The sequence below is a fragment of the Limulus polyphemus genome, unplaced genomic scaffold, assembly GCF_000517525.1.
Source record: "Limulus polyphemus unplaced genomic scaffold, Limulus_polyphemus-2.1.2 Scaffold2821, whole genome shotgun sequence".
Classification (NCBI taxonomy): domain Eukaryota; kingdom Metazoa; phylum Arthropoda; class Merostomata; order Xiphosura; family Limulidae; genus Limulus; species Limulus polyphemus.
Genome location: NW_013668431.1, coordinates 48,089 through 60,638, shown reverse-complemented (window position 1 = coordinate 60,638; position 12,550 = coordinate 48,089). Strand labels below are relative to the sequence as shown.

The 12,550-nt window shown below is 36.9% G+C and overlaps 2 protein-coding genes across 3 annotated transcripts in view; one reads left to right on the top strand and one right to left on the bottom strand.

Annotated features, from left to right (window-relative positions):
- LOC111087903 overlaps positions 1 to 6,571 on the bottom strand; it is a 22,151-nt gene extending 15,580 nt beyond the window's left edge. The window contains exon 1 of one of the 2 annotated variants that reach the window (XM_022396253.1): positions 6,446 to 6,571. The gene's annotated coding sequence lies outside the window, so the exon portion shown is untranslated. Of the gene's footprint in view, positions 1 to 4,242; positions 4,382 to 6,445 lie in introns of those variants that run through there. The other variant, XM_022396254.1, reaches the window with a different exon arrangement.
- Positions 1,163 to 5,907, top strand: LOC111087902 (zinc finger protein 19-like). The gene is made up of 2 exons (XM_022396251.1): positions 1,163 to 2,179; positions 4,234 to 5,907. The coding sequence occupies exons 1-2, from the start codon at positions 1,450 to 1,452 to the stop codon at positions 4,572 to 4,574; spliced, it is 1,071 nt and encodes a 356-aa protein (XP_022251959.1). The 5' UTR covers positions 1,163 to 1,449; the 3' UTR covers positions 4,575 to 5,907.
- Positions 6,572 to 12,550: the final 5,979 nt, after the last annotated feature.

Here is a 12,550-nt window from a genome sequence, read left to right as displayed (position 1 = left end):
ACTTGCTAGACTTAACTCTAAATTTGGTACATATTTAAACATGTAAAGTGAACACTTGCTAGTCTTAACTCTAAATTTGGTACATATTTAAACATGTAACGTGAACACTTGCTAGTCTTAACTCTAAATTTAGTGCATATTTAAACATGTAAAGTGAACACTTGCTAGTCTTAACTCTAAATTTAGTGCATATTTAAACATGTAAAGTGAACACTTGCTAGTCTTAACTCTAAGTTTAGTGCATATTTAAACATGTAACGTGAACACTTGCTGGTCTTAACTCTAAGTTTAGTGCATATTTAAACCTGTAAAGTGAACACTTGCTAGTCTTAACTCTAAATTTAGTGCACATTTAAACATGTAAAGTGAACACTTGCTAGTCTTAACTCTAAATTTGGTACACATTTAAACATGTAACGTGAACACTTGCTAGTCTTAACTAAAAATTTAGTACACATTTAAACATGTAAAGTGAACCCTTGCTAGTCTTAACTCTAAGTTTAGTGCATATTTAAACATGTAAAGTGAACACTTGCTAGTCTTAACTCTAAATTTAGTGCATATTTAAACATGACATTTTTTAGTTTTAATTCTAGATTTAGTGCATGTTTAAAGATATAACCTGGACACTTTCTAGTTTTATCCCTAAATTTAGTGCAAGTTTAAAGGTATAAATTAGACACTTTCTAGTTTTAATTCTAAATTTAGTGCATGTTAAAGATATAAATCGGACACTCTCTTGTTTGACCTATACATTTCATTCTAAACTCTTCCTCATTTGAATACAGCTCGCGAATATCGCTAATCTTTTAACGCCACCATTATTATTTAAGAAACTCAAGGAGATACGGTTGTTATGCGTAATCTCTGCGAATAGCTTGTATTGATAATCTTCCTAATCTCTTTCGCCAACAAGCATGAACATTTTGAGTTAACTGTACTTTTAGTTTCGATAATCACGGTTTGTTATTCTACACAATACGTCTATCGTTCTCCTGTTTTTTATCGGATTAAAAAAAATAACTACAATGAAATGTTGAACTTTCGCTTCTTTTTAGCGAACAATGCCAACATTATCAATCTTATCATGCTTACAGGTAAAGGACAAACCTCCATAACCCATCGTGTGTATTGATGGTCTTATCAGTTGGAAACTTTAATTTCTAGTCAGTCGAGCAAGCCCACACAGGAAGGCCAGGTATATGAGAAACAGACATTATAAACTACTTTATCCTGTATACCGTGTGTGGGACAGATTGTAGGATTCTGCAACAACAACAACAAAAGAGATTTTCGTTTTTATTGTGTGTGTGTGTGTGTTTTTTTTTCATCCATTTCCCTCCAGAGTTACTACAACACTTTTACTCGACAACACCTAAGAGTATAATTAATGGCCGAGAAGCTTCGTCTGGTATTTTCCCATTAGAATATCTTCAAATTAACAATACGATGGAAGAGAGAAGCTTGACACTCGCACAGAGCCAAAATAGCCAAACGAGCCAACAGCGGACTTGTGTGACGAGACCTGCTCTCAATGCTTTTATACCGAGAGATAGGTATACAGAGTTCGAACAGAATACGGCTGATCGAAGCAGAAACTTGACAGACTTCAGAACTAAAGTTTTCTGGATTTTTTCCTGTTTGCAGTGTAGTTTTGATGTGGGGGAGCATCAAACCGGGAATTTCGACAACACGAGGTTGAAGTCACGTGGATGTGCAAATGCACATCAAAATGGACGTTTATTTGAGAAAAGCCCGGGATTATACGGACCACATCTGGATATTCAGACAACCCCAGGAATATGCATATCATATCAGGACAATCCGATAACCTCGAGTTTATGTGTACCACATCAGGACAGTCAGACAATGAGAGAATTACAGCTAAGCCCATGTGTCGAGCAAACGAGATTATGGAGACCGTTTGAAATGAGCATGCAACCTAGTACTGTCCAGAAACCAACTGTGAAGCACGCAACAATGACCAATGAACACATTCCAATTACATCCCCCATTTTCTCGGGCCTTTTCAGTGTTTCCTTTTCTCGTCTCGAAAAAAAGCCCGATAATCGAAGTTCCGCGTTTAGTGTCGTCAAGAAGAAATTTCTGAAATGTCCAAAATGTAAAGTTTCTTTTTCAAATAATGGACAACTTACTGGACATATGCGAATTCATACAGGTAAGGACCTCATTGTTTTTATTAAAATATAAACCATCCTCTTAAAATAATGGACAACTTTCCTTACCTGTACGAATTCCACACATATCCAGTCCTCATTGTTTTTGTTAAAGTAGTAACTTAGGTTTGATTTAGAATTTTAATTTCAACAACCAAGTTTCATCAGAAAAGAAGGTGTCAGTTGTTCATTTATTTGGTGATTTTATGTAAGGGAAGAAGAAACATAAAAATGGCAATCTGTTAAACCAATGTCGCTTTTCAATACATATATGTAACATGCACGATCGAAATATTTGACTAAGTTGGACAAAAAGTATACTTTTTATTTACTTTAAGCGCACGGCAAAACAAACAAAAAAAAATCCAAGAGGATGGGCAATATTTATGTTTGCATGTTTATATCCATGAAGTTTCAAACTAGCTCAGTTTAATGAAACTTCATGGATATAAACATGCATTAAACTGAGCTAGTTTGAAACTCCATGGATATAAACATGCATTAAACTGAGCTAGTTTGCCGAACGGAAATTCCAAAGTTCGAGCTTACGATACGTTGATGAACACACTATGTGCTTTCTGCTATAGGCAAGATATAAATATTACAGTCAATTCCGCTATTCATTTTAGAGTAGCGTGAAGGCAGTGGATGCTGCTGACCGGTTGACCTCCCTCTGGACAGTTCCGTTCACGCAAAAGCTGCATTAATCGAAGAAGAGAAAACACTCAGCAATCATGATAATTAAAATATAGAAGTTATTTACAGAGTGGTTTGAATTTCGCGCAAAGCTACACGAGGGCTATCTGCGCTAGCCGTCCCTAATTTAGCAGTGTAAGACTAGAAGGAAGGCAGCTAGTCACCACCACCCACCGCCAACTCTTGGGCTACTCTTTTACCAACGAATATTGGTATTGAACGTCACATTATAACCCCTCCCCCCACGGCTGAAACGGCAAGCATGTTTGGTGGGACGGGGATTTGAACCTGTGACCCTCAGATTGCGAGTCGAGCGCCCCCTAACCACCTGACCATGCTAGGTAGGGAAGACTAATAAAGCTTTTATTACTCAAATGTTTGTTTTAGAACAAAGTCACATCTGTTTACCTGTCGTGCCCAACGCGGGGAATTGAACTTCGAATTTTAGCGTTGTAAGTCCAGAAACTTACAGCTGTCCCATCGAGTGTACTCTTGTGCCGTTCAGGTTTAAAACACCTGATACAAAAAAAAATTAATTAATCTAGCCCTCTAGTGGCCATATTTTATATTTATAAAGCGTCGACTTTCAAGGATATTCCGAGGTTATTGATAGTCTACTTAAGTTGCACAACTATAACAAACAAACACACATTTTTTTTTCAAAAAATATCACAATTATAATTAAAAACTCAATCTGATTTTCTGAGAAAATTTCGATTTTGTAAAAAAAAAACTAATCCAAAAATGTAATTTGTTTTCCGACATTTTTTATGGTATAAAATGTTTGAAAAAATTGTTATTTCTTTCCATTAAGATTGTATATTTTCTCCTCACTTTTCCTAAGAAGGGAGACATTTTGATTGGTTCACGATTCTGTTTAAAACTGAGATGTAACTAACAGCACTATCTGAGTAGCCCCCCCCCCCACAATACTGGGTATCCGGACTATGAATCCGACTATTCGTGGTGGTTGCAAATATGCACTACGATCTTTGAAACTTGCCTCTCAGTGGCACAGCTGTATGTCTGCGGACTTACAACGCTAGAAAGCGTGTTTCGATACCCGTGGTGGGCAGAGCACAGATAGTCCGTTGTATAGCTGTGTGTTTAATTCCAAACAAACAAATATTTGAAACTGTGGTTCTACTATTTGGTAAAACAAGAGTAGTCCAAGAGTTTACGATGTGTGCTATTGATTAACTGCCTTCTCTCTAGTCTGTCAGTTTAAAATTAGGGTCGGGTAGACGCAGATGGCATAAAATTCCAAATAAGTTACAGTTACGTCTTTACTACAAACAACAACAGCAAAACATCACTAGAACTACCAGAAACTAATAATGAACGTTTTTTTTTCTTGTAGGGGACAAACCTTTCAAGTGCACATTCGAAAATTGTGGGAAGGCCTTCGCACGAAATGAGGAGCTAACACGACATCGGAGGATCCACAGCGGTGATAAGCCTCACGAATGTATGGTTTGTAAAAAACGTTTTGGCCGCAAGGATCATCTCAGCAAGCATCAAAAAACTCACTTGAAAACTTCGGAAAAGAAAACTCATTTTTGCAACTTTCCAGATTGTGGTCATATGTACACCAGGTCAGACGCACTGACCCGGCACCAGTACACTGCCCATGGGCTACGAAGTCAAAGTTCAATAACGCAGTATCAAAATTATAAAGAGAGTGACGTCTTCTCGTTTTAAAAACATAAAAAAACGTGGTGGCGAAAGGGCGAAAAGGGCGACATGAGGCTCAGGAATTAAAGTGAAGGGTGCAGTTTTGAAATGGTCAACCAATCGAAATGGTCAAACAATACCACCTTCTGACTTTCAGATAAAACTCCATAATTAAGATTAAGAAAACATTTGAAATATAAATGATATTTAATCTGTGATAAAAAAAACAGAGCTACAAGGATTGCAGGGCTACAAAGATTGCAGCTCTGAGGATTGCAGAGCTACAAGTTGTTCATTAGAAAAAACACCTTATGACCTACATGTAGATGCTAATAGATACGTTTCTGATTCATTATTCTCTTACGATGTCCAGCAGTCTTTTCCAAACATTTAGACGATGGGAATCTTTATCTGAAAAAAAGAGTCGTTCTGTGGTATTCGCCTTAAGAGGCTCTGCGGTAAACCTGTAGGCTGATAACACTAAAAATCTGGTTTCGACACCCGCGGTGGGCTGAACGCCGTAGCTCTATGTGTAGCTTTGTGCTTAACAACAATAACAAAACAAAAAAAAACTTCGTAATTTTCTTTACATTTCTATTTACACTTTCTCTGGTTTCGTTGTTTTTCCGTCTTCTTAAAATCGTCTAAAATTAAAAACTCTGTATATCTAGAAAACTTAAATGAAGATCTAAGATCATAGAGTAATATTTTAACCACCACCTAGTGGAATATTTCAGAACTATCATGGAACACGCACACAAGTAATGAAGTCTTTCTAAAGAAGGCGACAACAGAAACATATGTTTTATAGGACATATCAATGGAAAAGGAGGCACTGAAAACATCATTATGACAGAAAAAAGTCCCAGGAAAGAACAGTAAAGGAAGACAAAGACAGGTAGGTGTCAATTGCCAAGAAACTAGGAATTGGCAATATAGAACTGATTAGAGCTAACGGGAGACAGGGATCAGTGGACGACCATTCTCACCAACGCCCTAGATGGGCGTGGTACTTAGAGAGAGGGAGAGATTAGAAAGTTTGGATATTAAACTTGTGTAAAGAATGTGATTTCTTTTCCTTAGTTACATCGTCAACACTAATTTTTGTGATAAAAGAAAAACTTGCTGGACCTGATATCAAAGCATCAGCTGGTTTGTTTGTTTGTTTGAAGTTAAGCACAAAGCTACACAATGGACTACCCTTGCTCTGCCCACCACGGGTATCGAAACCCGGTTTCTAACGTTGTAAGTCCTCAGACATACCGCTCAGCCACTGGGGGGGGGCGCATCAGTCTTGCAAGTAACACAAATTAGTTTTAAAACTATTTAAAGAGTTTCAAAGAAACTAGCGAGTATGTTATACTATAGTTCAGAGGAACTTAATTAGGAATTCTAAGTTGCCAACTTGTAAATTAAAAAAAATAATAAACTTTTAAAACAAGCCCATAATAAACAGTCTATTTACTCATGTACCAACGAGTTATGGTGAATTCAAATTTTGATTAATAAAAACTAAGTATTGTATTGTGTATCTTGGGGTTTTAATTGTATGTCTTAGAACTGCCAAAAAGGTCATTATCGAAAACAGCGAGTTTGGTAAGGTTTTTCACAGCTTAAGACTCAAGACCCATAGGGATGTGAATCAGGGGAACAGTCCCCCCCCAATTTTTAAGGGGGGGTGTTTTTGGCTGAAGAAACAAGTAACAAAAATAGCTATGTTGGATCATCATAGATTCATTCCAAAGAAAAATGTTAAATTATAAAATTCGAATATTCTTACACTAAAAATTTCATTTCATTCGGCCCGGGTTATCCCTTGGCTTATCTAAGTAGCAAGTTGAGCTTTAAAAAAACACAAAATGAGTGTTAATCCACCTAAAAAAAACCTAAAAACACACTCATTATTCCATTACACTTGTTCTTTCAGAAGGTCAGAAGTAACGGGAAATCGCTTCTAGATTTAGAAATTTTCTGATGAAACAAGACTTTCCTTCGTGGGCCGGCGAAGTCCCCTCCTCCCCCTCAAAAAAAAAAAAGAAAGAAAGAAAACGCTCACGTATTTGGCACTTATCTTCGGCGCAAATTTACACAAGGGGCTATCTACGCTGCGTTCACCATAGGTGATCGAGTCCTGGATTTTAAAGTTATAAGTCCTGAAACTTCCTGCTGACCCACTGGGAGAACTCCATCTTCATCAAAGTCAACATCTATGTCTTGAATTGACTGGTGACTGTATACGAAGTAACTTCACAAGCTTAATGCTGTAAAGAAGAAGAAAAAAATGCTCATTTTACAAGACAATGATTTTTTTTTCTCTTAAAATATACATACACGTATTTATCTAGCATGGATTCTAAAACCAGATAAAACAAAAATTTTATTTCGCGTTAGCTTATCAGTAAGATTCCTATTTATATATGTGTGCATATGAGTAACTGATATTGCAAGTCACGTGATGATAAACTAGACAGTACAGCCCCATTGGATATGTTTGTTGGAGATAAAATTGCCACCTGGAGGCTAATTCATAACGTAATTAAAAATAACCGCTTTTATCATTTACTGTTTTGTAGATCATATCTTGTTTAATTACCGGAACGAACTTTGTAACATTTATGATATTACTTGGCTTTAAACCGATATTCTTGGTCCAAAACCGTCTCATTTTAGCCTCGAATATCAATATCCATTTATAAAGTATGAAAATCCAATTCATGTTGCGCGATTTTTTGTCTATGAGGACGTTACAATTTTGAAGCCAACGTGACCAAACTTCACAGGGGGACTCGGTGTTCTTATCTATATAACGAAGGGGAGATAAAATGCGCCCTTAAGGCATGAAGGGGGCCTAGGAATAAGTTTGCAGGACCGCTCTGGTATCAGATATTGTGTTCTTAGCCCCCTTGGGATTCCAGGGGGTTTCATTTGTTGTTGCTAGTGGTAAAACAAATAAGAATTTAGGTTGTATCTATAGAAATACTGAATACAAGTCTAAAGAGGTTATGATGTCATTGTACAGGTCACTGGTTAGGTCAAACTTGAAGAACTGTGTTCTTCAGTCTTGGGTTCCTTACCTTAGAAAGGACATTAAATTCTTGAAAAGGTTTCAGAATTAAGCTAATAGGCTGATACCTGAGATGAAAAAAAATGACCGTAAAATGATAATTTAAGACCTCTGAAACTCACAAATTAGAAGGTCTAATCTTGTCTCACGTGCTCAGGTACCAAGTGTAGATGCTATAACGGGTTTTTTCGTCAGGTGCGGACCTCCTTGAAGTAGCTATAGAAGCCATTTGGAATAATCGAGAAGCTTCATCAATACATGGAGACCTCAGTGAATCATGAGGGGACCTCTCAACCCCACCATGGAGCGCGAAAATTTTATCCTAGTTCTATGTTAACACACATTATGTTTTATTTTGTTTATATCAACGATTTCTACCCCCCCCCACTAGTTTTAAAACTAGTAAAACTAAACTAGGCGTTTAGTACCGTACCAAGAGGTGGGAAAGTACTTAGGCATGATGGGGGGGGGGGTTAAGGGTATGACTTCAGGGTTGTTGATCCAGAATCTGTAATTTAATTTTGTGTTCTTGACCCTTAACCTTAGATATCCCGGGGGGGGGGGTTGTCTCGTTTGAAACTATTTGTACTCCTACTCACAAGCTAGCGGAACCAAAAGTGACAGAAGTACCACGGACGGATGTTGTTTTCGGGTTCAAGTATTCTAGAGGATAAGACCTCTACTAGTTAAATACGGTTTTATAAACACAAGTTTATAATTCATGATGTTTAAGATGGTAATTGTCATATCGAAATATCAAAGAAATACATAGTTGAACATGTCAAAATAACAAAATATAAATAAATAAATTATCATGTCGAAAATAAATATAAACATATATTAAATGATTTATATAGTTCTTGTATAAAATCTAGGCTTAGTAACAAAACGCTTTACTAGATGCCGCCACAAGAACTAATTTTTGTGAATAATTTGAGAAGCTGCTACGCGTTTGGGATTTATTCAAGTATGAACAGGTAGGAAATAGTAAAGCTAAAAATATTAGAAGTTTATCTTAAAAGGAATAGTGCCGAAAAGAGAAAGGTGTTATGATTACAGAAGATCGCACAACGGCCATCTGTACATAGCCGTTTCCAATTTTGAGATGTCAGGCAAAACGTAAAGCAGTTAGCCAACAATTCTTGGACTACTATTGCATGACCAAAATATAGGTATTTGATCGTTACTCTTATAATGCACTCACGGCTTTAAAGTACAGAACGCGTTTTTGTGGCAACGATACGCAAACCATGGACCCTAGGATTTATAGTCTGAGCACGTTAACCAATAGGCTATGCCTGATCATAAATGTAGCTAATGTAGATATATTGAGTCCAAAAGGAGCAGAACTCCGTCATTAACGATCATGTATAGTAAATCGTGATTCCCTTGTCGAACACAATCGGGCCCTGGTATGGCCCATGCAGGGTACTCGACTCGCAATCTGAGGGCCGCGGGTTCGAAACCCTGTCCCACCAAACATGCTCGCCCTTTCAGCCGTGGGGGCGTTATCATGTTACGTTCAATCCCACTATTCGTTGGTAAAAAGAGTAGCCCAAGAGTTGGCGGTGATGACTAGCTGCCTTCCCTCTAGTCTTACACTGCTAAATTAGGGACGGTTAGCGCAGATAGCCCTAGTGTAGCTTTGCGTGAAATTCAAAACAAACAACCGTTAAAGAAGAACTTAGTTAGATCAAGAAAATTGACGCAACTTTTTCTCTCTCTCTCTCCATCGGAAAGAAAGACAGAAAAAAAGTCACACTTTATTTAGCTGTTCATCGTTACTAACATCCAATTAACATCAGTGAACATCTTATTTTCCAATACTCAATAAGTTTATAACTTTAATATTGTGAACATTGTTTATATATTTACATACGAAACACCCCGCAATTACATAAGTTACTTTAATGAAATTAAACAAAAATATTTCCAAACACACCATCTTTATACATCAGAGACCCCTAGTGTAGAAAGTTATTAGTTACTACAATGTAGAAAACAAAGCGTTACTTAAAGCATTTTGATGCTTGAAATAAAGTTTAATTCACCGATAAGATGTTTGTTTTAGTGTTTTTTTTTTTAGAGCAAAACCACACTGGGCTATCCGCTGTGTGCACCATGAGAATCGAGCCCCGGATTTAAGCTCTGTAAGTCCGTAGACTTTACCACTGTCCCACGGGGGGGGGGGGGGGAGATGATAACTTTTGTATAGCACTTGTATTTGTGAAAGATAGATAACCGAACACAAATACAAGTAATTTTTATAAAAACAACCACAGCGTACATTATTATACGAAGGGATTTATAAATATCCCGAAATACATAATACAAAAAAAAAGGTGATTATTTAACTAACCACAAACTATACGCCAATAAACCTTTTCCATTACAGCTTTTTAAAAGATATTTATGATGTGGTCCCCCCAGTGGCACAGCGGACTTACATGGCTAGAATCCGGGTTTCGATACCCATGGTGGGCAGAGCACAGATAGCCCATTGTACAGCTTTGTGCTTAATTACAACAAATTTATTTTATGCAGAGCTACACCAATGGACTATCTGCGCTCTCTCCAACATCAGGAATCGAACCCCGGATTTTAGCTGTGTAATTTCGCAAACTCACCGCTGATACTTTACTAGGAAGCAATTTTTAACTATGAAAAAAAAGCTGCGAAAAAAATAAATGCATTGACAAAGAAACGAACGCCGAATTAGATACAATCACTAGATAAACTGCTAAATTAATCTTCTTTATTTAATTTTTTACCTCCTCCGTAAATCTATCACCCCTCTTATATCTTAATTGCATCCTTCAGACTTGAATCTTATCTATACGTTCCGCGAAGCGACGTAAGCGCTCAAATTGGCAACTTGCCAATACATTTACTATCACGGTTGATGTTTTAAAAGACGAAAAAGTTGATGATAAGTTCATTTAGATGACATATCTGTGAGTAGTTTTATTTTAATTATACAGCCTTGGCTGCATGGCTTAAAAAATAAATTTGTTGATTTGTTTGTTACTAAGCCCTAAGCTACAGAATGGGCAATCTGTACTGTTGGTTAGACCTTTCTCAAACTTCTAGCAATCAGAAACAAATGTAGTTCGATAAAACAATCCTTCGGCGATATCATTCATACAAAATAAAAATAAAAGAAACCTTACTATTTCGTAGTTTTTTTATTAAATATTTTATGCACTAACGGGCTATCTGTGCTGTGCCCACCGTATGAATTGAGCTAAAGAGCTAATCTAACAGGCTGGTTTGCTGGAAAAATGATGTATCTTAACAGCTCTTTTAAAGTAGTATTTGCATTGGTAATGTTTTATGATTACTTAATCATACATATATTTATTTATCCAATATATATCAACCACTAGATGGCTCTGAAATCGAAAAAGCCTTAAAAAACAAACAAAAACAAACACCGTGACGCTAGAACCTACAACACCAGTAATATTTCCAACCTTTGGATCCCTGGTAGAGACACGGGGATTTTGTTTTTTCTTGGCTACGAGATTACTATCATAAATATTTAACCAAGTATTTTTTTAGGCCTGGAATGGTCAAGTGGTTAGGGCGCTCGACTCGCAATCTACGGGGTTGAGTTTGTTTGTTTTTGAATTTCGCGCGAAGCTACACGAGGGCTATCAACGCTAGCCGCCCCTCATTTAGCAGTGTAAAACTAGATGTTTTTTTTTTTGTTTTTTTTTCGGGAACCACATCGAAAGTGTTCACTTCTGATTAACGTCACCAACAGTAAAACTTTTCTCGAAGAAGAAAGACAAAATCACTTGTTTTTGTTTCAGTAGCGATGTGTTCAAGCGATTAAACTTGCTATTAAAGTTTGTTTATTCGAAAATTCGTTTTATTTTGTTTAATGAAAAGAAACTGGCTTCGTAACACTATGCATGTTTTCACCGCTTCAGTGAAGTTACCGTATTTTCACCGCTTCAGTGAAGCTACCGTATTTTCACCGCTTCAGTGAAGCTACCGTATTTTCACCGCTTCAGTGAAGCTACCGTATTTTCACCGCTTCAGTGAAGCTAGCGTATTTTCACCGCTTCAGTGAAGCTACCGTATTTTCACCGCTTCAGTGAAGCTACCGTATTTTCACCGCTTCAGTGAAGTTACCGTATTTTCACCGCTTCAGTGAAGCTACCGTATTTTCACCGCTTCAGTAAAGTTACCGTATTTATTTGCACTGTAAATATTCTCATTTTTGAAAATTGAGATTAAAAGAAAAGAATTCGTATTTTTATATTTATCAAAAAAATTCATTAATTACATATGCGCCAAATGTTTTGTTTGCATGTTGGATATTGCGCGATTTGCCATAACTGTTTTTAATTGTGTAGTTATAAACTAGAGAGAAGGCAGCTAGTCAACACCACCCACCTCCAGCTGTTGGGCTACTCTTGTGAGGCCGAATAGTGGGATTTCACCGTCACTCTTGTAACACACCCACGGCCTCAAAAAAAAAGAAAAACTGAGATTTTTTTTTTTTTACAGTAACGGGACACGAACCACGAATTAACAGTCCACTGCTTTCAATAACGTTATGGTGGTGGTGTTTAGCGCAAAGATACGCCACGTTTATTGTATTTTGCTGTCCTAGCAGAATTGCGAAAGTCGGGCCTGATTAATGAGTTTGTCATTTGCATTCTAGTTAAAAAAAAAAAAAATACAGGTTGTGATACAGAGTATGCTATAATTAGCCCTCGTATAGTTTTGCGCGAAATTCCAAACAAACCAAAACCTTTGTACGAATGGAATGATTTAACATTGTTTTATTAAGGTTTTGCTAGTGTGGTCATGAATTTATTGGCCAGTAAAAATGTTGTATTTATACATATTTATCAAGTTAGGGCTGGTGCAGAGCTGAATAAACGCCATTGATGTAATACAGGTATTTATGAAATATATTCATACA